The sequence below is a fragment of the Triticum urartu genome, chromosome 2A (assembly GCF_056163025.1).
Source record: "Triticum urartu cultivar PI428250 chromosome 2A, HENAU_Tu73, whole genome shotgun sequence".
NCBI classification, from domain to species: Eukaryota; Viridiplantae; Streptophyta; class Magnoliopsida; order Poales; family Poaceae; genus Triticum; species Triticum urartu.
This window is the reverse complement of record NC_141874.1, coordinates 651753818-651777585: the sequence shown is the minus strand read 5'-3', so window position 1 is coordinate 651777585 and position 23768 is coordinate 651753818. Positions and strand designations below refer to the sequence as shown.

Here is a 23768-nt window from a genome sequence, read left to right as displayed (position 1 = left end):
TCGATGCTAGCTTCGACACAGATCTGGATGACTCTAAGTCACAAACCGGATACGTGTATATTTTGAATGGTGGGGCAGTCAGCTGGTGCAGTTGCAAGCAAAGCGTCGTGGCGGGATCTACATGTGAAGCGGAGTACATGGCAGCCTCGGAGGCAGCACAAGAAGCAATCTGAGTGAAGGAGTTCATTACCGACCTAGGAGTTATTCCCAATGCGTCGGGCCCGATGACTCTCTTCTGTGACACACTGGAGTTATTGCCCTTGCCAAGGAGCCCAGGTTTCACAGGAAGACCAGGCATATCAAGCGTTCTTCAACTCCATTCGTGAAAATGTTCAAAATGGAGACATAGATATTTGTAAAGTGCATACGGACCTGAATGTCGCAGATCCGTTGACTAAGCCTCTTCCTCGAGCAAAACATGATCAACACCAGAACTCTATGTGTGTTCGATTCATCACAATGTAACTAGATTATTGACTCTAGTGCAAGTGGGAGACTGTTGGAAATATGCCCTAGAGGCAATAATAAAATGGTTATTATTATATTTCCTTGTTCATGATAATTGTCTATTGTTCATGCTATAATTGTGTTATCCAGAAATCGTAATACATGTGTGAATATATAGACCACAACATGTCCCTAGTAAGCCTCTAGTTGACTAGCTCGTTGATCAACATATAGTCATGATTTCCTGACTATGGACATTAGATGTCATTGATAACGGGATCACATCATTAGAAGAATGATGTGATGGACAAGACCAATCTTAAGCATAGCACAAGATCGTGTAGTTCGTCTGCTAGAGCTTTTCTAATGTCAAGTATCTTTTCCTTACACCATGAGATTGTGCAACTCCCAGATACTGTAGGAATACTTTGGGTGTGCCAAATGTCACAACGTAACTGGGTGACTATAAAGGTGCACTATGGGTATATCCGAAAGTGTCTGTTGGGTTGGCACGAATCGAGACTGGGATTTGTCACTCCGCATGACGGAGAGGTATCTCTGGGGCCACTCGGTAAAACATCATCGTAATGAGCTCAATGTGACTAAGGGTTGGTCACGGGATGATGTGTTACGGAACGAGTAAAGTGACTTGCCGGTAATGAGATTGAACGAGGTATTGGAATACCGACGATCGAATCTCAGGCAAGTAACGTACCGATTGACAAAGGGAATTGAATACGAGATTGATTGAATCCTCGACATCGTGGTTCATCCGATGAGATCATCATGGAATATGTGGGAGCCAACATGGGTATCCAGATCCCGCTGTTGGCTATTGGCCGGATAGTCGTCTCGGTCATGTCTGCATGGTTCCCGAACCCGTAGGGTCTACACACTTAAGGTTCGGTGACGCTAGGGTTGTAGAGATATTAGTATGCGGTAACACGAAAGTTGTTCGGAGTCCCGGATGAGATCCTGGGCGTCACGAGGAGTTCTGGAATGGTCAGGAGGTAAAGATTTGTATATAGGAAGTCCAGTTTCGGCCACCAGGAAAGTTTCGGGGGTCACCGATATTGTAGCGGGACCACCGGAAGGACCCCGGGGGTCCACCGAGTGGGGCCACCTATCTCAGAGGGCCCCATGGGCTGAAGTGGGAAGGGAATCAGCCCCTGGTGGGCTGGTGCGCCCCCCATGGGCCTCCTCCTGCGCCTAGAAACCCTAGGGGTGGGGGACGCCTCCACCTGGCTTGGGGGCCAAGCCACCCCCTTAGCCGCCGCCCCCCATCTAGATGGGATCTAGAGGGGCCGGCGCCCCGCCCTGGCCCCTATATATAGTGGAGGGGAGGGAGGGCAGTCGCAACCAAGTCCCTGGCGCCTCCCTCTTCCCCCCGTGACATCTCTCCCTCTTGTTGGTGCTTGGCGAAGCCCTGCCGAGATCCCGCTACTTCCACCACCACGCCGTCGTGCTGCTGGATCTCCATCAACCTCTCCTCTCTCCTTGCTGGATCAAGAAGAAGGAGACGTCTCTCCCAACCGTACGTGTGTTGAACGCGGAGGTGCCGTTCGTTCGTTGCTCGGTCATCGGTGATTTGGATCACGACGAGTACGACTCCATCAACCCCGTTCTCTTGAACGCTTCCGCTCGCGATCTACAAGGGTATGTAGATGCACTCTCCTCGCCCTCGTTGCTAGACGACTCAATAGATTGATCTTGGTGACGCGTAGAAAATTTTAAAATTCTGCTACGTTTCCCAACATCCCAAGCCACTACTGCGACTACAAAGGAGAGCCCACACCCACTACCGAGCGCCGAACCGTTGACACAAGTAGAGCTGCAATAAAAGCTCAAGGTTCGTGAGCCACTTGGAATTGACTTGTTTTTTGGCTTGAGCGGCGCAAGATCGACTCATATTTTGGCTTGACCGAGACCGACTTTGAAAAAAAGAGTCGAGTATGAACACTTTAAGTAGCTTGATGGAGAAATGAGTTGATCTTGATTCAACCGACTCATATTTTGGCTTGACCGAGACCGACTCTGAAAAAAGAGCCGAGTATGAACACTTTAATTAGCTTGATGGAGAAATGAGTTGATCTTGATTCAACCGCTCGCTTGATTTTAGCTCGATATCATATAATTATATCAAATAATCTTGATATGTATTAAAAAGATAAGATACTTTATTGCCATGTATGTCGTGTACAATTTTTTCTCTATTTTACCAACTAGAAAACACGAGAGCTTAATTAGAGATAATTAAGCCTCAATCTTATAGAGCCTTGAACTAGAAAGAGAAGAAAAATAAGGTGCATTTGCTCTCGAACTTTGGCCCATCTTTTGCTCTGTGCCACAGGCTCCTTGCTATTTGTGTCACAGGCTCCACCTTCGTCTTTCTTTTCTGAAGATCTTTGAGCAATCTCCTTGACAAGAGATCTCTTTGAACAATCTCCCCATCCACAAAGCGCTCGTGTGTAAATCACAACAAACCCCACTCGTGTTTTACGTATATCACTACAGAACAGAGCAGCAGTATTCGTAAATCACAACAAACCGCTCGTGTGGTATATCGCATCAGAACAGGGCAGCAGAGTATTCAGTCGTCGCCTGAAACACCTTTGTTTTCCTTTCTAGAGACGGATCTTTGAACAATCTCCCCATCTACAAACCGCTCGTCCGTAAATCACAACAGAGCATTCAGTCACTCCGAATGCGATACAAGTACTAGAAACATCGACAAGCATTTCCTTCATGGAAAAAAAGAAGGAAAAGCATTGCTCTGTGTGTTCACTTCAAACGTTTCATAAACACTATGTTGCACTACATTATTGTTCATCTCTACGAGATCAGATCTCTTGTTAAACAAATTAACCGTATGCTTGCACAGGGAATTAATGCTAGTACCATACCCACTTGGTAAGTTGGTATTAAGTTGATTTTAGAGTCATGTAGAAACAAACAGAAGGACCTTGTCTCTTCTGCACATCCTTTTTTTTTTGTGAAAAGAGATAAGAGGCATCCACAAGCACAGTTGCACACTTGCCCAAACTCGGCAATTTATTCATCATAAACTCGGACATCCACAAGCACACACCATAGTACACCCAGCATCCAGACCCTCTCCAAACTTCGACCACGGAAACATACTGCTAGAGCACTACTAGGACAACTAGTTCGCAACAGAAGTCTAAACACGCACTCGGTCGGATAGCACAAACAGGTGGTAAACGTCGTCGACTTGCTCGCGCGGCGGGCGCGGCGGCGATCAAACGCGCGCACGGATCAGCAACCGTGCGCTATGTCGTTTATCATCATCCACGCATCGGCCGCGCGCCGGAGCACGAACCTCCTCCTCAAGCCCCCTGCGCCTGGTCGATGCGGGTCTGCGCGGCGTCCTTGATGTCGCGGGCCTTGGACGCGAGCCGCGCCTTGGCGTGGTCCAGCTGGTCGGCGCCCGGCGGGTGCTTGCCGGTGAGGTACTTGTACATCCACGAGAACACGGACAGCGCCGCCACGCCCAGCCCGCCGGACGTCACGAACCCCGCGGACATGAGCGCCAGCGCGATGGCCGCCGGCACCAGCACCGGGCTGAAGATGACCAGCACGGGCGTCGCCACGGTGAGCGCGATGACGGTGCCGGCCAGGATCAGCCCGGACAGCACCAGCAGTGACCCGGCTGCCGTGGCCGCCGTCGCGGCCTTCAGAGCGCACATCATCGCGGGCTGCTTCTGCTGCTGCTGCTCGTGGTGGTCGCCGCCGTAGCCGCCGTGGCCACTGCGGTCGCCGAAGGCGCCGCCGCCGCCTAGGACGCCCCTGTCTCTGTGGTGGTCAGCCGCCATGGGAACGAAGGTGCGTGTGGAGGGAGGGGAAGTACCGGAGCACGCTCGCTGTGAGTGAAGGGAGCGAGGGGAAGGGGAGTGAGGTTATAGAGGAGCGCGGTGCATGGGTTTACGTGGAGGAGGCCGGAGCTGGAGCGGCCGCGTGGGACGCATGCGAGCACTCGTGTCGGGCGCGCCGCGACACCTGTGCTGGTGCGGCGGGCGCGGTGTCGCCGTCCCCGGCTGGCGATATGTACGAGGTCCTGGCCGTGGTTCGATTTGCCGCTGGTTGAAAGGTCCCGTGGGCTCGGTGCACCGGGCTAAGTCCGTCCATGCGTTGATTGAAATGTGCGGGCCTAATACTTCATTTCTTAGCTCAGATAAATGGAAATATTTTCTAATAAAAAAGATAAACAGATAATCTTCTAGAGGTTCCAGCCAGCCTTTTCCGCATTTGGGAACCTTCTAGGAGGTTCCTGAACCGTTTTTTTTCTGTTTCTGTTTCTTATTTGATTTTATAATTCCCTGTTTCTTTTTTTGCTTTTCTCTCCTTTCTTATCTTTTAATGTTTTTTATTTTAAATTATGTTTTATTTTTTATATTTTTTCCAATTGTTTGTCTATGTGGTCATGTTTTTCAAAAAATGTTCATGATTCCAAAAATCATTCATGTTTTCAAATGTATTTGGGAGTTTCAAAAAATTCATGTTTGCAAAAATTATTCTAGTTTCAAAAATTGTTTGCCAGTTTCAAAAAATGTTTGCGTCTTCAATTTTTATTCAAGGCAGTTTAAAAAAATGTGTGTGTTTCCTAAAATTGCTCACGTTTTTTAAATTATGTTAATAATTTCAAACAATGTTCTAGTTTTTTTTGAAATATTTAAGTTTATTAAAAATTTGTTCACAAAATTAGAAAAGTGTATGTGTTGCGTTAAACATTCTTTTTTTGGAAAATAATCTGGATTTTTATAAGCATGAATAAAAAATGTTCGTATTTCCCAAAAAAAAATCGCATGCTCGAATTTGTTTGGGAGATTTAAAAAACGTTCATGTTTGCAAAAAAGTTTCACATTTTTGAAAATTTGTTCACAAATTCAAACAATGTTCGGAATTTTCAAAAACATTCCTGTTAAAATTTATGCATAAATGTCCAAAATGTTCATGTTTTGAAATTATTTTTGCAAATTCGAAAAATTTGTTCACAAATTTATAAATTTGTTCACAAATTTACAAATTTGTTCGTATTTTAAAATTTTCTTTATGAGTTTAAAAAACTTTCCTTTTTTAAAAACAATGTTAGTGTTTTCAAAAAATGTTCACGTTTTCAAATTTTTGTTCAGAATTTCAACCTTGCTCACAGATTGAAAACAGTTCACTGTTTTCAGAAAATATGAGTTTACTAAAAATAATTCACGAATTTCAAAAGTGGTTGAGTTTTTAAAATATTGCCATTTTGAAAAACTATTCTAGTTCGCAATTTAAAATGTTTCTGATTTGCCGCTACCTTTTAGTTCTTATAGTTTCGTGCTGATATCTTATCTCTACTCCTAATGAAGCAGTTGGTGAATAGTCTGCGCAGTTTATTTTCGCTGGTTTTTTTTCATCATTCTTCCACCTTCGGTTTTTTTTCATCATCCTCCCACCTCCGTTAACTCGCACCCTCCCGCGAAAAAAAACCCCACCAGAGGAAAACCCGCTCCTCTCGATTCCTATCCCCATGACGTACGACATCCTTCGCCGCAGCCCCATCTCCGATCTCCCTTCGCCGCCGCCCTCGCACTCGCATCAAGTCGCCGCCGATCCCTGCGCTACCTCCGCCCTGCGCCACCACTCCTATGACGCCGCCTCCCGCCAGTCTCCACCAGCACCGCGACGTGCGTGGCCTCCACACGCGCCGTCACTGCCCCTCGAGGTCCGGCCGTCGTCGAGGGCGTATCCATCCAGCAGTGCGCCGTCACCTCCCTTCCAGATCCGGCCGTCGTCAAGGTCGTATCCATCCAGCAGCACGCTGGCATCCCAATCATCACCTTCCGCGGTGTCATCGCCCAGGCCCAGTATGGGGCCGGCAAGACGTCCATGATCTCCCTCTTCGTCTGCCAGGTTATCGAGACCAACGTCCACAAGTAAGATGCCCGGCCCTCCCCTCCTTCTACCATCGCTGGATTTGTCAAATTGATTGTTTGGGCAAAGAATTTGATTTTAGGGTTAACTTGTTCATCTTGGATTGCCATCACCCGCTAGAACATGTCTCATTCGCGGAGATTCATTCATGTGTCGGACCGCATGTGCTCAGCATATATTTTGTGGCTGGATGTGTGATTTCAGCATACACACTTGACAGTATACGTTGGACGCTGTTTCACCATCATTTAACAATGTAATGCATCAGCTTTCTATGATGCATATGCACTTGATTCAAAATAAATTTGTGGAACCTGTTAAAACAATACACTAGCTTTGATAATGTATACATAGCACTTGCTCTGAAAGAGTGAAGCTGAAGTTAATATCGGGTACACCGTTGATTATGTAGGGTGCAGGCATTAGCGACGACATGGACAGGGGCTTCACTGACAGGAAGAACTTGCTCATGGACCGCAGGACCATGGCTCCCAAGATCGACGACCTCAGGTCTCAGCCGTGCCTTTAGGGTTCCTCTCAAGAATTACACACAAGGTCCTGTTCCCAGTTCTGTTAACCTGACTGACGGCTGATTCTGCATGATTCCCTTGATTTGTGCATGACACATCTTCGTTCATTTGCAGTTTCTTACTCGAGGTACCGACCCTGAGGTCCTTCTTGGTGCCACATGTGGTTGGTGGGCTGCATTTTTAAGTTGGTATGATGAACTGGACTTTGTAAATGAGCACATATATACACTGAATCCTGGTAAATGGCAGCTGAATTTCAAGTACAGGGGACTCTTCTGCCCGATCACAGTTTTCACACATTAATAACTATATGGCTCCATCAGCGTGAACGCAAAGATGTGAACGTCCATATCGGTCTTGTTTGATATTCTTTGAGTTGGTTTAGATAGAGAGAAGTGACCTCTTTCATGTCAAGTGCATGTGCCATTTACTACAGCCAAAGTGTAGACTGATGTACGCTCATAACTTGTTCTTTTGCTTTTTCTTGGCTGCATGCTTGCATCCAATTCAGATTTTCCATGTGCACTTCAGAACTAATCATGCTTGTACAGATGAGGAATTGAGCATGTTTTTTAGTCTTTGATGGAAACTGAACAAGTTTCTCATGAGTTTTTTTATATACTTCAAGCCTACTGCTCATCCAGCTCTATGTGCAGTTTGGAGATATGCTTTATTGATCATGCAACCTCCTTCTTTTCTCATCCCTTTTATGTTTTTATTTCAAATACTCTGTGTTAGCAAAATCCTGTTGCATGACTAGACCAACTATCTGGTGATTCAGGCACTACATTAGTGATTGGGGCAATGGTCAGACCTGCTTGCATGAAAAAAAGGGCAATTTTGATGTGCTTGCAGGAGCTCAGAACTCACCTATTGATGACTCACCTTGGAAACTGGTTTTTTAAAGGTTGGTGACTCTGACTGGACACTTGATTCTGCACTTGGTCGTGATAGATTTTTTTACATGTGACACTATACTTGTAGTAAAATTAGATCTGCACTTGGTCGTGATAGATTTTTTTACATGTCACACTATACTTGTAGTAAAATTAGATTTGAAATGAAGACTGCAACTTAAACCTATATATATATATATATATATATATATATATATATATATATATATATATAATTATTCTGCACCCTGGGTGATGAATAGTAACACTATATGGGTCGCGCTATTCGTCACCCTGGGTGAGGAATAGTTATTCTTCACCCCCCTCTATTTTAACATCAATGCACCGTAATTTTACGTTTCTTAAATTTTGTCTTATTTCGGACATAAAAAGAGAACGTAAGAAAATATATAATCGCCGTAAAAAATATATTATGTTACATAAATTACAAATGTAAAAACGTAGTGTAAAATGTACATAAAATGTAATTTTTCTGGTCTTTTGACTTTTTTTATGCCAAATTTTACAAAGTGAATCAATATGACTGTAACTATTTGTATTTGAAACATAATTTATTTATGAAATGATCGTAATATTACCTCGTGTGAAGAATAAATTATTCTGCATCCTGGGTGATGAATAGTAACACTATATATATATATATATATATATATATATATATATATATATATATATATATATATATATCAACTACATAATTAGACAACATGTATGATACTTGGAAAGGTATGTTATGTTGTTCAATGTTCACATATTTCCTCCCAGCGTAAACAACTATTTTTAACCCTATGCGAGTGTCCTACATCTTCTTTTTTTCTGTTGCCATAGGTCTTGGAGATCACCTTTGGTAACAAACACTCAGGACTGCTCTAACTTATTATTGAAATAATGTTCGGCCATAGTATATTTTTTCTACACTTGATGTTAGGTAACTCTGAACCATGAAGCCCAAATTGTGTTGATATTTTTATGGAATTTTATGATCAAATACTAATTTATAGTTTTTACTTAGTTTCTGCTTTTGCCATTTATAAAAAGCAAACATTCATGGCGTTCTTCAATTGCTTCATCACTAATTTATTGTCTCTTTTTCCAGGCTGACAAGGCGACATATGCGGGGCCTTCTTCAGTTTCAAGTCACACATGCCATCGTCGTCCAGGTCAGTGGTGCCCCGTGCCCATCGACGACCTCATGCAGCTGTTCGCCAACGCCTGAATGAATCACTTCAAGACATTATTCCTTGACCATAATGTAGTGCCGCCCTGGACTAGCAGCTTGTCGCCTACACCTCAATACAATACCCAGAAGTGCATCCGCGCCGGCAGCAAGCACAACGACCTTGACGCCATGGGAAACAATACTCCTTGATGGGAACTAGACCTTCAGGTATGATGGGAGCTTCGAAGAGGAAGCCAGCGGATATTCATGGGAGCTCCTCGTCAAAGTATGATTCTTCCCTTCATTCGCCTTCTCGATCACTTGCCTTTTAGTTTACCCAAAAAATGAGTTTACGTATAATACTGTGTATTGTACGAATCAAATGTATGGTGCTTTGCTCTTTTCCAAATAGATGGTTGGCTGTTATTCCTTTGATCATTAGATTGTTATTACTTAAATGTTCTAATATACTGTACAAAGCTTTCATTTATGTCTTCATAAAAATCACTCTGAAAGTTCATCCAAAAAAGCACTCTGAATATATATTTTTATTTGAAATCCATATACATATATTTCTGTGCAAGCTGAGCTCGTCAATACAAATGTTATTTTGTACAACAATTTTGGTCCCATTGGTGTTGATCCCTTTGATCTCTGGCCATATGACTTCCCATTCAAGATATGATGGGGCATGGATGTGATACACCCACATACAGAGATGTTTAGATGTGAAGTTGGCAAGAGCAGGCTTGTTTGTAGATGAAGTTTTTATACATATGACTGACTACTCTAGCCTTGCCACCATTAGTGTAGTGTTCTTATCTTCCTTCCCATGTTTTGTTGAAAGATCTTCTAGATTCATGACCCGCCTTAAATTTTTCTGTATAATGCAACTACAACCATTTATCATTACAGGTGAGGGATTTAGTATAGAAAGCTACTTTACAAGTAGTCTCAAGCTGGAGGATAACAGATTGGTCGCGACGTTAAGGATCCCCATCAATGTTATACTATTTGTCTCCAGGTATATACTCACTCCAAATTCTAGATATTCTAGCGAGTAGATGAGGTGAAAGCATGTGCAACATAGTTCTTTTTTTGTTTTGCTCTAATTTCTGCGGGAGTGTTGTTAAATCCCATGTAGCACGATGGTGGAATTAAAGGCACATGTTGATTAAAAGAATGGGTATAAGTAAGGAGTGGCTGGTGACTAATATTGTCGAGTAATTTCTTGATGAAAAAAGTCCATTTTACTCCCCTGAACAAAGTGGGTGGTTCACTTTACCCCCTGATCTATATTTTGGTTCCTTCTACACCCCAAACAAAACCAAACCGGACGAAACCCCCCGGCTGGTTTGTCTTCATTGGATGCTGATGTGGCATAGTCAATGGGTGGTTTTGACCACGGTGGGGCCTACTCGTCAGGTTGGACTGTTACACGCTGCTGTTCCCCGTTGCGTTCTGGATCAGAAAGAGATCGAAATCCCTTTCTTCTTCTCCCCCATGTCGCCGTCGATGGCTCCCTTGGGGCAGCGCTGAACTCCGACCAGCAACGGTGGTCAGAGTCTTGGTGGTGGTGGCGGCGGCGGCGGTGCAACCCGTCAATCTTCCCCGACCTGTTCCTTCTCCCACGGCCGCTCTCTCCCCCGTCCTCAAACCCTAGGTCGACGGCTCTGTCGATGCGGCGGCGGCTGCTGCGGTCTGTCTGATTTCGCGGCGGCGCAGACGAACTGAGGTGAGTCCCATCCCTCCAATCCCCTTCCCTTGGTGTACTTACTCTGCTCTAGTTAGCTGCTGTATGTAGGTTCTAATTGAAGATTGAACGTTGTTTTAATCTGTAGGTTAAGCAATGGATCAACTAGATTGGTTAGGCATCCGTTTCTTTTACAATGGCCAATTTGAGAATTCAAACAAGCAATTGTCATATGTTGGTGGTAATATACAACTCACATCTGTTGAGAGGTACAATATATCCTTAGCTACTGTCAGGGAGCAGTTAGCAGATATAAAGATGGCCTACCATGGTGAAGAGATAACAGAGAAGCATAGGCTTTACTGGTTGTTTCTTGGAAAAAAATGTTAGAGATGGGTTGAGACGACTGGACACTGATAGAAATGTGTTCTTCATGGATAGGTGTATTACAGATTGTGGGGTTGTGGATGTGTATGTGAATTATGAAGATGATGTTGATGAAGATGGACAGAACAGTGTGTCTGATATTGGAGAGAAAGAGGAAGAGGAAACTAATGCTGCAATTGAAGAAGACAAGACAGAAGAGAAGAGTGGCAGTGATTGGGAAGATGAGCATGACAATTGCTCTGCTGAGGATGACCTGGAGCACAGTTCAGAGGAAGATGTGGATGAGCCTGACAAGACTGAGTATGCTGTACAAGATGAATTGCAACCTGAAACTGGAAATGTTCCTGAAGTAGATGTTGCACCTGATGAAATAAGGGATGAATATGCAGATCTTGATTGGTGCCCTAAAGATGAAGACAGTTCAGGTGAAGATGATGAGGCAGAGGAGCTTAGAAAGCATGCTAAGGAAGTGCTCAGAAAGATCGGAATGGGGTTGCCACTTGATGAAGAGAAGGAAGTGAAAGAAAGTACAACACAATTAATTCCTTTTGATGAAATGGACGAAGGAAATGACACTCCATACATGGATTCCAGTGAGGAATACAGTTATGATGAGGATGAGCATGGGAATTCATTTAGGATGAAATCAAGATTTCCAAGATTTGATAGCAAGGCTGCAATTCCAATATTCAGTTTGGGCATGACATTTAGAGGAAGAAGTCGTTCAAGAGGGCACTCGTGAAGTATGGCCTGGCTATGAAGAGGCATATTTGCTTTGTAAAAGATGAGGCTGGTAGGATTAGGGCAAAATGTTCTTGGCCTAAGTGTCCTTGGTTGATTTATGGTGCAAAGAGGAGCTCAAATGATTGGTTTCAAGTCATAACACTTGTTGACAACCACATATGCCCAAAGAGGAGAGACAACAGATTGGTTACTGCACCTAGAATTGCAGACAAGTATGAGAGAATTATGAAGGCAAATCCAGGATGGAAAGTGAAATCTATTAAGGCCACTGTCATATTAGAGATGTTTGCAGATGTGCATGTTTCCAAAATAAAGAAAGCAAAAGCAATAGTCAGAAAGAGAGTTAGAGAAGCAATGCATGAAGAATATGCCAGGGTGTTTGATTATCAGCTAGAAATATTGAGGAGCAATCCAGGAAGCACTGTGGCAGTTGTGCTTAATCCAAAAGAAACTGCACCAGTTTTTCAGAGATTGTATGTGTGCTTTCAGGCTTGCAAGAGAGGTTTCATAGAAGGGTGCAGGAAAGTAGTGGGTTTGGATGGCTGCTTCTTTAAGGGGGCTCAAAGTGGAGAGCTACTATGTGCTCTTGGAAGAGATGCAAATGGGCAAATGTATCCCATTGCTTGGGCGGCAGTTGAGGTGGAAAATAAGGACTCCTGGTTTTGGTTTATGGCATTGTTAAATAAAGACTTGGAGATTTCAAATCAAGGTGAAGGCTGGGTGTTTATATCAGATTAGCAGAAAGGTCTAATCAATGCAATTTCAAAGGTTGTACCGAGAGCTGAACACAGAAATTGTGCTAGGCACATTTATGCTAACTGGAAGAAAAAACATAGGGACCAGAAATACCAGAAGAGATTTTGGGCTTGTGCAAAGTCTTCTAACAGAGTTCAGTTTAATTTGAACAGGGCAAAGCTTGCTCAGCTCACACCAGAAGGAGCAAGAGACATGATGCAGGCTGGGCCTGAACATTGGTGTAGAGCATGGTTCAAAGAAGGATCATTCTGTGATTCAGTCGACAACAATATGTGTGAAAGTTTTAACAATTGGATAGTGGAATATAGAGGTCTTCCTATAATCAGTATGTTTGAAGCAATCAGAGTAAAGGTGACAGTTAGGATTCAAGTTAATAGAGCTATGCCAGCCAATTGGAATGGAACAATTTGTCCCAAAATCCTCAAAAAGGTGAACAAGTTTATACAACTTACTGAGAAGTGTGAGACAATATGGAATGGAAAAGATGGATATGAGGTGAAGTTAGGATAGCATGGATTCAAAGTTGACTTGCAAGCAGGAACATGTTCTTGTAGATACTGGCAATTGTCAGGAATTCCATGTGTTCATGCTCTAGCAGTTTCACAGTGTGGCCCTAATGACATAGATTCACTTATTGCACCTTGCTACAGAATTGAAGCTTACAACAAGACATATGAACATGTCATGATGCCAATGGAGGGCATGCCTAGCTGGCCAATATCTGACAGACCTAGACCATTAGTTCCAAGCTATGTGCAAATGCCTGGGAGGCCCAGGACAGAGAGAATAAGAGGTGGAGATGAGCCTCCTAAGCATGCACACAAACTCTCCAAGATTGGAACTAAGATCAAGTGTAGTTTACGATGGAAATCCTGGGCACAACATGAGGAAATGCAATACTAACCCCAACAAGGGAAAGTACAAGAATAGGAAGAGGAAAAAAGAAACAAAAGTGTGTAATGATTTTTACATATGTTTAATTTCTATATGTTTTGTACTTGTGAAATTGCAGCAATGTGAAACCCCTAACAACTGTTACTTTTCTGTGTTGTGTAGGAAAATCCTCCAAGGACATCTCAAAGAGTAGCATATGAAACTGCTACAGCCCAGTCTTCACAGCATGCAGCTCAAACATCACATCAAGCTGCAGGAGGAAGAGCCCAGTCTTCACAGCAAGCTACAGGAGGGAGAGGCCAGTCTTCACAGCAAGCTACAGGAGGGACAGCACAGCCTAGAAGGGGAAGGCCTCCAAAGCAAGCAAACAGAACAGCTGGTGCTAGTTCTAGTCAGAGAAGGAGGAAATCTACCAGGGTTAGCATGTTTGATGAACTGAGAGGTTAAACAGGAAAAATTTCTGTTGTTTAGAGCCTTCAAATTGTGTTTGTTGTTGTTTGATGAACTTGTGTTTGTTGCTGTTAAACTGCACAATTTCTTTTTAAGGAACTAGTGTTTGTTACTGCTAAGCTACAGAATTTGTGTTTAGTTGAATGCTACTGTTTACTATGTTCTCTTTTGAAAGAAATTTCCTTTCGATAGAAGCTCGGCAAAATATGTTCACTTTTGGCACAAACAAATAAGCTCACAATTGTACCATTTCACAAGACAACATAGTACCAGCACATTACACAAATATTTGGGACAATTTTGGCAGTACAGTTGCTTCACCACAACAACGAGCATAAAATAGAACTGAACACACAGTACAACACTACAGATTGTTAACACAGTACAACAAACCAAGTGGAAAGCCAAAGTGCCAAATATAACAGGACACAAACTCAAACTCCTTCATCACCGTCAGTGCCGTCGATCTTGCCCAGCACAGTCTTGAAGATATGCTTGCGAGTCAGGTCCTCGCCTTCTCCTGGCAGCCACTCATCAGGCAGTCCTTCAGCAAGCAGAGGACCACGATCAACAACCTCCTTCATGTGGCAAATGACAGGATACAGTAAGCTGTTCTTCTTCCTCGGCGACGACGGTCCGTATTCACCCAATTCGAATTGCATTGCTTCATACTCATCCATGGACTCGGGTGGCTTGTTTGTCAGCTTCGGCTCAGGTATCTCCACTGTCACCACCTTGCCAACAAAGGAAGGGTCACGAAGCCACGCCATGACCTCAAGCTCGCGGCGACAGGATCTCGATCAGCTCGCCACCCAGCTGCTTGAGAACATCTTTCACGGACGCCGTCGTCCAGGCCTGGTTTGGGAGGCCTTCAAAGCCGAGCTTGCTCTTGTACTTCAGAGCACCTGGCTGAGATCGAACCATTCTGCACCAACGCGAAAACTGAATCCAACGCCGGCAACACTTGATCTTCATTGATGAAAGGAGCACCTCACAGCACTTCTCCTCTGTCGAGAAGGTCAGCCACAGGTCGTGTGGTGGGCACGCGAACTCGACGACACTGCTGCAAGATCGCCAGCATGGCTGCCGGCGTCACTGTCTGCTCGCCGTCTCCGACTGCAGTTGCCAGAAGCACGTGCCGCCCGAAGCGCAGCTCCAGCGCATCCATGGTCGGAGTGCGGGAGATCAGGACATGGCTCGCCTCTCGACGGAGCTCCGGCTCTCCCCGCCGCCACACCTCCTGCGGGAACCGGCGTTCCAGCAAGCTACGGCTCGCCTGGGCTACTGCGACGACCGGGGCCGCGCCTCCATCGCCGGCGGCGCTCACGGCGTCCGGCGACACGGTGGTGGAGCTCACGCTGCCGCCGCCCATGGAGAATAGGGTTAGGGATTTGGACTGGGAAGGGGGGATTTCAGATCCAGATCGCAACAGGGAACGACAGCTCTATAACAGTCAAACCTGACAAGTAGGCCCCACCGCGGTCAAAACCGCCCTTTGACTGTGCCACATCAGCATCCAATGGAGACAAACCAGCCGGGGGTTTTTTTCGTCCGGTTTGGTTTTGTTTGGGGCGTAGAAGGAACCAAAATATAGATCAGGGGGTAAAGTGAACCACCCACTTTGTTCAGGGAAGTAAAATGGACTTTTTTCTTTCTTGATATGCTCATGATTAATTAGTACCCCAATTTGTTTTCTCAAAAAGGTACAATATTGTTATGGTAAAAGTTACATTTTGTGGCCTCAAATAGCATTCAGATTTATAGATTGATTTCTCTTAGAAAAAATATAGATTTATTCGTGATTCTGTGAGCTCACTAATTATGAAGCTAACACAAGTCTAATTACCTAATACTTACCTCCACCTCATCGTTGACATCGTGCAATACCATGGGAGAAGTTTCTTTTGTGCATGGATTTCCAAGCGCTCCGGCCGTCATTGGCAGAAGCGTGGGTTTTAATTGGCCAACATTCATTTTTTAGGCGCTGTGTTTATGTAGAGAATTTTACTTAACAGGCCTGGATGGCATCTTTTGTCAAAACAAAATCACGTTTGTTTTTATATATTTTCTGCCTGACGCGTAAAGTGTTCCATTATTGTTTTCTTTTGGGGAAATAATTATGCTTTAGGATGAACTGGTTTAGTTCCTTTTTATGTTGCTAAAACACCATAGCTTGCTTTTATGTAGAAGTCCCTGGATGAACTTACTACAATCTTTATTGTCAGGCCACATTGGTACTGAGCTTTCTTGCAAAGGTGCTATGTTCTAACTGTGGTGTATATAGTTGTATAGTTTATAGTGAAAGTTGCGTTCTAGTCAGGCCACAGTAGTTGTATAGTTTAGATTATACCTTGAGTTAATTTTGTGCTTGTGGAAGTGCAGCGGCGATTGCAAGACGGCTGGGTTCAGCTTTATTAATATAGCACCATCTTTACAATACTGTACATTATATTCTTAGAATATTTTTTGCACTCTAATAGTTGGCCTTTGAAGTAAAATACGCTTAGTAGTTTTAAATTTCAAGTGGCATGGCTTACAATATGTAAGTCGGTTTTCCACACTTGTAACATGAGAGAATCTGCATAGATCTCAAGGTTGTCATTCGTGGCTGAGACAATGTTTCTAAATCAAGGGACCCGCACTTCGTCATTATCTAAATTGCGCTTGATTATTTTCCTAAAGGGACCTGCACTTCGTCATTACCTAAGCGCATCAGTTAGAAGAGAAGTTAGAGCTGACGGGAGTGGTGCCAACAGTTTCCACAATAATCGTCTGACAGATAAATATATATCTTCTCATTTTTTAGATTTTGTTGTTCAATTCAGTTAAATCTATTAGCTTACTGGTTGTGGTATAACTATTTCTAGATTTTACAATGTGGTTTCCGTGCCTATTGATTTAACTTGATGAGAGAAAACTGACTTCTTGGGTTCACTGTTCACTCTACATTCTGAGTGGTTGTAACTTTTTTGCTTCTGAAGTGTCAAAGGATACAAAAATCAGGATGATATATTAGGCTGAGACAATGTTTCTAAATCAAGAGACCTGCACTTCGTCATTATCTAAATTGCGCTTGATTATTCCCCCCAGCAATATCAAGATGAGGATACAAGCAGATCAAGTGTACAAGACGTGTAGTCTCCTCGTGAAGGTGGTTGAGCTATGAATTTGCTCTTGGTATATTTACCTATGCTGGATATGGGGTCAGATCTTTGGTATGTAGGTGAATGTATATGGAACAATGATTGCACATATGTAAGCTATATTCTCTTCACATTTATGCATATTCTTGTTGGGACAAAAAAAGTGGTTATAATAAGCAGATTCTTGTTGGGACCAAAAAAGTGGTTATAATAAGCAGATATATTTCTTCCCATTTATGCATATTCTTACTGGGAGAGAAAAACAAAGCAGTGATAATATGCAGTTTTACATAAGCTTATGTCTTGCAAACTAGCTAGAACCGTAAACTAATGATTATTGCTTGTTTTCTGACTTCTGTTGTAGAATGTGAAAGCTTATTACCCACATAAAACAAGTAGGTGTTACGAAGTCCTTGTATGCCTAATTATTGTTGTTGTAGTTGTCATACACGCGTAACAACCTGTGACATACACACGCATACCCGTGATCTCTTTCCTACAAATACCCTTGACTAATTCCTCAGAAGTATATGTAAAAACAGAAACAAATGCTTCATGCCCGCTCACTTGGAAACAAATGCTTCGATGGCCAATGCGCAACTAATTGCATGCACACTTACAAAATATTTCTAACAACCAATCAGGACATTTCACTTACGAGGATCAATCAAAAAGTTAGCACGTACCAGAAAGAGACCCGACCGTGATTTGTGTACTATAGAGGAACGGAGGGAGGGAGTAATTTCTTTATTTGGTAGTGAAATAAAGCAAATAAGTCAGGAAAAAATAGGTGATGTGAGAAAACTAGATAGAGAATAGATTTGTGTGGAAAATTAATCTGCAACAATTATTATGGTCATCCCAAACAAATTGAGAGAAGATTTTTCCCTTTAATAATTATTGTGCGACCACCTTCCTAACCAAGCTTCGATTGTCCTGTTGGTACATACATGAAGAACATTGTCTATAGAGCGATACTGATATCATAGGTGAGAAATTTGGCACTTAGGTGGTGCGAAGACTTGAGGAAGAAGGTAGTGTTATTGAGCTTACAAGTTACATTTTTTTGTGTGTAACATAGTTCTTTTATAGTAAAATTGGATCTCTCTATTGGGTATGGCTTTCTACATGGCATTCAGTGTAACCTGCCAAATCTCTCCCCTATGATTTTTTTTAAAGTATAGCACCCAAATGATTCACCCATGACATGTTCTTAAAATTGATTTGCACTGCTGATTATTCAAAACATGAGTGTTAGATTTTGTAGTCTGAAAATATGATAATGATGCCGAGAGAAGAGAGCATGCGTACGATCCATGAACTTGATGTGCGAGATGGTATGACTTCTTCAGAGAACCATCTTGATCCTTCCTTTTTCTTCATAATATTGTCAACCATTGAGATTGTGGTGCGGGAGGTCGCGGGTGCTAAAGATTGTGGCACGGTTTAGAGGGTTGGCCGGCGGCGGAGGCGGCGATAAGCAAAATATTTCAAAAGTCCGTGGCAACGCACGGGCTTTCTACTAGTATAGAAAAGAACCCACATTCGCTCCTTTGGCTAGCAACACTCCCACATGTACATGAGATCCAATATTCGAATCCAAGTAAACGCATTATTTAAAACGCATCTAATAGGAGATCGTTAAAATGCACTGCTTGGTTACGATTCGAACCAGCGCCCCCCTCATTGATACTTGCTCGTGTAACCACCCCGCCTACGATTAGGTTCTTATAACTTGCAACCTTTTGTATCTTTTATTATTCTTCCCTTTTCCTTTTTCCTTTCCTCCTTTTTCTTTTTCCCTTTTTTCCCTGTTTTCTTTTTTCTTTTTCTTGTTTCTTTTTTCTTCAACCTGGTTTGACGAATTGTTTGCAAATAGGTGATTTTTTTATAAAATTGATGAACTTTTTGAAATTTGATGAAAATTTTCAAATTCGATGCACTTTTTTATTCTTTCATGGATCATTTAGTTTTTATTTTCTTTTTTACTGGAACAGTTTTGTTCCTTTTTTCTTTCGGCTAAATGCGTGAACTTTTTCTTTAAATTCATGAAATTTTTTTTCAAAATTGATGAACTATTTTTAAATTCGATGAAATTTTTTCAAATACAATGATTTTTTTTCAAATTTAATGAACTTTTTCCATTTTTGCGATCTATTGTTTTCACTTCATGGTTTTTGTTAATCGAAAGAAATTTTGAATCTCTCATTCACCCCTCTCTAGTCTATATACTCTCGATCCTACAATTGGTATCGACAAGGTCTCCTTGTTTCAATATAATGAGGGGAGCGAGGATGATGTAGAAGGGGGCGACCACCAAGGCAAGGCATAGTTTACTTGTGTAGGTGGTGGTGCGGACCTCATCGGAAGCGGACGTGACTGTTTGCAACCGGTGGCCCGATCTCATGGGACCGGGTACTAGAGTGGGAAACTGTGAGGTGGCATCCCAATCCTCAACCCAAAGAAAGTAGTGGCAGGATTTTGGGAAGCTACCACACTTGTGGTCTCCATTCTTCTCAGTGCCCTTGCCTGCAACCCGGGTGCCATTCTTCCTCTCGAATTTTAGATTGATTTGTCAGTGCTGCCCACCATGATCCCCGTGGAAACTGAAGTGTGGGAGCAACGCTCACTGGGTACCAGAAAAGGAGGAGGTAGTACTAGCAGGAATGGTGTTGCTTCACGGGAACTCAGATTTAGCAAAGAGACGGTAACGTCACTATTAAGCTGTGGATTCTCTGAGAAATTCGACGATTATTCCTCAGATCAGCTGTCTGGGGTTCTCATCCGCCTTGAGGCAATCCGAACGGTGCTTTTTGATAGACATGGAAAGATCATGGATGCGAGATGCCTTGTTGAAGGAGAGAGGATGTCAATTAGTCAGAATTCTCATTTCCCAGCCATGCCGTGTTTGGCCGGGCAAAGAATGCGATTGGTATAGAGTAAAATCAGGGGTGAGAGATACCATTCCATACAAGGCAGTGTTATTGCAGTCGACAAGAAGGAAGTCAGGGAGGTCAAGATCGATCAGGAGGAAGATGTCTAGGCACAGCGCAAGAGGAGGGGTAAGTGATACTTCGACGAGTGCATGCACATGTGTAACGCCTCAGATACAACTTTCCATATTTGTAACTCCGACCCGTGCCTTTTCCGGAGATGCGATAGGAGATTTCCTTCGTGGTTGGGTTTTGTCTTTGTTTTGTCTTTTGTTCGTGTCATGCAATTCATATCATGTCATCATGTGCATCGCATTTACATTCATATTCGTCTCATGCATCCGAGCGCTTTCCCCGTTGTCCGTTTCGCAATCCGACACTCCCACATGCACGGGCGCACCCTTTTGTCTCTTTTCGTGAGCAGGTGTTAAACGTTCTCGGAATGGACAGAGATTTGCCAAGTGGCCTTGGTACACCACCGATAGACCGCCTGTCAAATTTTGTTCCATTTGGAGTCTGTTTGAGGCTCCAACGGTTAACCGGCTAACCGCGAAGGCCTCTTGTGTGTTGCAATCCAACACCCCTCCAAAACGGCCCAATAACCCATCCAAACCCCTTCCATGTTCTCCGTCGTCGGATCACGATCGTGTGGGCAAAAACTACACTTCATTTGGACACTCCTACCTCCTCCTACCTATAAATATGTGTCTCCCTCTGAATTTTCGCGGATGAAACCCTAATCTCCTTCCACCTCGCGCCGCCGGACAAATCTCCCTCCGCCCGGTCATGTCTACAGTCGCCTCTCGTCCAACCACAACGCGCCACGTCACCACCCCCGCGCCCACTTCGCCGCCTCCCGCGCCCGCCCGCCACGGGCCCAGGTCCGGCCCCCGCCGGGCCCGAACCGAGCCGCGCCCGTGCGCCGCCGCCGTTCGCCCGCCTCCCGCTCCATCTCCTCCGCGCCACCGCTGCGCTAGCTCGCCGCGCCGCACCCCGCGTCGCCGGATGCCGCCTCCGCCGCCGCCCCTCGTCGCCAGAGCCCGTGACGCCTCGCCGGAGTTCAAGTCCGGCCAGATCTGGGCCGGGTTGGATGAGATCCACCAGGCCCCGTTCCAAACAGCCCCAGATCTCCTCGTCCCGATCCGTCTCGTCCAGTTTCCCGCGAGGTCTAAATTTCGGCGAAGTCCCTTAATTATTGCATTCTGGTGCCTTGTTCAACATGCCATAACTTCTTACATACTGCTTCGTTTTGCGTGTATGAGATATCAAAATGTTCATTGAGAGATGCTCTTCATTTCATTCCATTGTGGCATGCTTGTTTGAGTTCATCTTGATACCCAAATCATTGATGCAAGAGTGCTATAAAATGTTTACTCATGTTACTTATCAGTTTAGGGTGATTTGTCATTTTTGTCACATTTGATGTGTGCATCATTTGGGCATGAGCTCTACATGTGTTTTGATCTATGCCATGCTATCTTTACAGGGGTGCTTGCCATATATTTTTGTGATCTATGTGGTGACTAGCACAAGCATGCAAAGCAGCCTTCGTGATATTGCTGATTTCAGGGTCTTAGGATTTTGCTGTCCTTGTTCTGCTGTTATTTTTATGCCATATAAATATGATGCTACAGTGAGATCCATGCTTGTTTTGAGTTGCTTCAGTAAGGATGTTTTGAACATATGGTTATGCTCTATCCATCTATGCCCCTTTTTGCAATTATGGAGTGCCCTAGCATGTCTTATTATTGCTCTACTTTTGCTATAAAATGTTTCTGATAGGTTGTTTACATGTTAATCAATTTTGCCTTGGTTGTTGTTAGTGATCCTTGCATGCTATGAACTTGGTCTTGTCATGTTTAGCTTCATCAACATATCTTCTTGCTGTTAGTATACTTATATTGTCATGAAATGCCTTGTGGTGAGTGATTTGAGCTCGCAAAGATGCCCTCATAATTCTGTTTATGCCATGCTCTATTTTCTGCTAAGTCTGAAACTGTTAATAAAACTTGCTATGTTTACATGAGCGCCATCATACCTTCTGCGCCTTTTTGGCTCATGATCAGTATGGGACTTTTGTTCTATGCATTTAGTAGATTCATGCCATGCCTTTTTTTACTATGATATGTTCCTATAGCATGTTGTTTGCTTGCTCTAAACATTGCTTCCTGATATTATTTCTGGCATGTTAGTATTTTCACTAAGTCTGTGAAGCTGATATCTTTTGCACTTTTGCCATGCTTGTTTGAACCTGCTCTTGTGTGATTTAACTGTAGCTCAGCGTTCATGTTTTGTCAAGCATCTTGAGTACATCACTGCCATATGCCTTGTTGATATGTTGGGGTGCATTAGCTTAGTTTCTTGTTGCATTCTAGTGGCATTGTGCTGTTAATCGCAGTTTAGCATCAACCTTGTTTTGCTTGCCATTTGCAAACCGTGCATCCCATTCCAGTGATCTTTATATCGATTTCACCCGAAATCTTCTCATCTTTCCAGCGGCACACTTGCTTTGCCAAGTTGATGCCTTGTTCATTATTTTCCTTCTGGAGCACGCATATGCATTGCATATCACATTTCGCATGTCATGCCATGTATTGCATCATGTGGCTTGTGCATTGCACCGTGATTGATTGTTGGTCATTTGCTTGTGTTCTTTCTTTGGGTAGAGCCAGGAGACGAGTACGTGATCGAGGAACCTGTTGAGTACGCTAACGAGGATCAAGCTTTCGACAACTCTGAGAACTTTGCAGGCAAGATGACCATACCCTCGAAATCACTTCTATCTTTGCTTGCTAGTTGTTCGCTCTATTGCTATGCCGCGCTACCTACCACTTGCTATATCATGCCTCCCATATTGCCATGTCAAGCCTCTAACCCACCTTCCTAGCAAATCCTTGTGTGGCTATGTTACCGCTTTTGCTCAGCCCCTCTTGTAGCGTTGCTAGTTGCAGGTGAAGATGAAGTTTGTTCCTTGTTGGAACATGGATTTTGTTGGGATATCGTTATTATCTCTTATTTAATTAATGCATCTATATACTTGGTAAAGGATGGAAGGCTCGGCCTTATGCCTGGTGTTCTGTTTCACTCTTGCCGCCCTAGTTTCAGTCATACCGGTATTATGTTCCTTGATTTTGCGTTCCTTACGCGGTTGGGTGTTATGGGAACCCCTTGACAATTCACTTTGAATAAAACTCCTCCAGCAAGGCCCAACCTTGGTTTTACCATTTGCCTCACCACCACCTACTTTTCCCTTGGGAGTCGCGCTCTCGAGGGTCATCTTTATTTTAACCCCCCCCCCACCCCGGGCCAGTGCTTCTCTAAGTGTTGGTCCAACCTAAGCGATGTCCGGCACCCCCTGGGCAACCAGGGTCTATGCCAACCCGACGTCTGGCTCATCCAGTGTGCCCTGAGAATGAGATATGTGCAGGTCCTATCGAGATTTGTCGGCACATTCGGGCGGCTTTGCTGGTCTTGTTTTACCATTGTCGAAATGTCTTGTAACTGGGATTTCGAGTCTGATCGGGTCTTCCTGGGAGAAGGAATATCCTTCGTTGACCATGAGAGTTTGTGATGGGCTAAGTTGGGACACCCCTATAGGGTTTGAACTTTCGAAAGCCGTGCCCGCGGTTATGGACAGATGGGAATTTGTTAATATCCGGTTGTAGAGAACTTGACACTTAACTTTAACTAAAATGAATCAACCGCGTGTGTGGCCGTGATGGTCTCTTCTCGGCGGAGTCCGGGAAGTGAATACGGTTCTTGTGTTATGCTTGAATGTAAGTAG

At 43.8% G+C, this 23768-nt stretch overlaps 2 protein-coding genes across 5 annotated transcripts in view; one reads left to right on the top strand and one right to left on the bottom strand.

Moving 5' to 3' along the window:
* Positions 1 to 3480: 3480 nt before the first annotated feature.
* LOC125533886 (oleosin 16 kDa-like) lies at positions 3481 to 4369 on the bottom strand. The gene has a single exon (XM_048697215.2). It carries the CDS (start codon positions 4278 to 4280, stop codon positions 3795 to 3797), a length of 486 nt encoding a protein of 161 aa, XP_048553172.1. The 5' UTR covers positions 4281 to 4369; the 3' UTR covers positions 3481 to 3794.
* Positions 4370 to 5928: 1559 nt separating this feature from the next.
* The window catches only part of LOC125539437 (uncharacterized), a 32555-nt gene continuing 14715 nt past the window's right edge, over positions 5929 to 23768 (top strand). The window contains exons 1-9 of one of the 4 annotated variants that reach the window (XM_087544744.1): positions 5929 to 6380; positions 6791 to 6933; positions 7023 to 7815; positions 8922 to 8985; positions 9082 to 9270; positions 9900 to 10008; positions 10410 to 10719; positions 10826 to 13516; positions 13621 to 14027. In XM_087544744.1, the coding sequence (XP_087400870.1) occupies positions 11111 to 11806 (696 nt within the window). In that variant the 5' untranslated portion in view covers positions 5929 to 6380; positions 6791 to 6933; positions 7023 to 7815; ... (3 more) ...; positions 10410 to 10719; positions 10826 to 11110 and the 3' untranslated portion in view covers positions 11807 to 13516; positions 13621 to 14027. Of the gene's footprint in view, positions 6381 to 6790; positions 6934 to 7022; positions 7816 to 8921; positions 8986 to 9081; positions 9271 to 9899; positions 10009 to 10409; positions 10720 to 10825; positions 13517 to 13620; positions 14028 to 23768 lie in introns of those variants that run through there. The other 3 variants (XR_007296865.2, XR_007296861.2, XR_015617283.1) reach the window with 3 other exon arrangements.

What these genes read in the sequence shown, in the direction of transcription:
- LOC125533886 (XM_048697215.2), bottom strand. Translation starts at nt 4,280, where the DNA reads ATGGCGGCTGACCACCACAGAGACAGGGGCGTCCTAGGCGGCGGCGGC.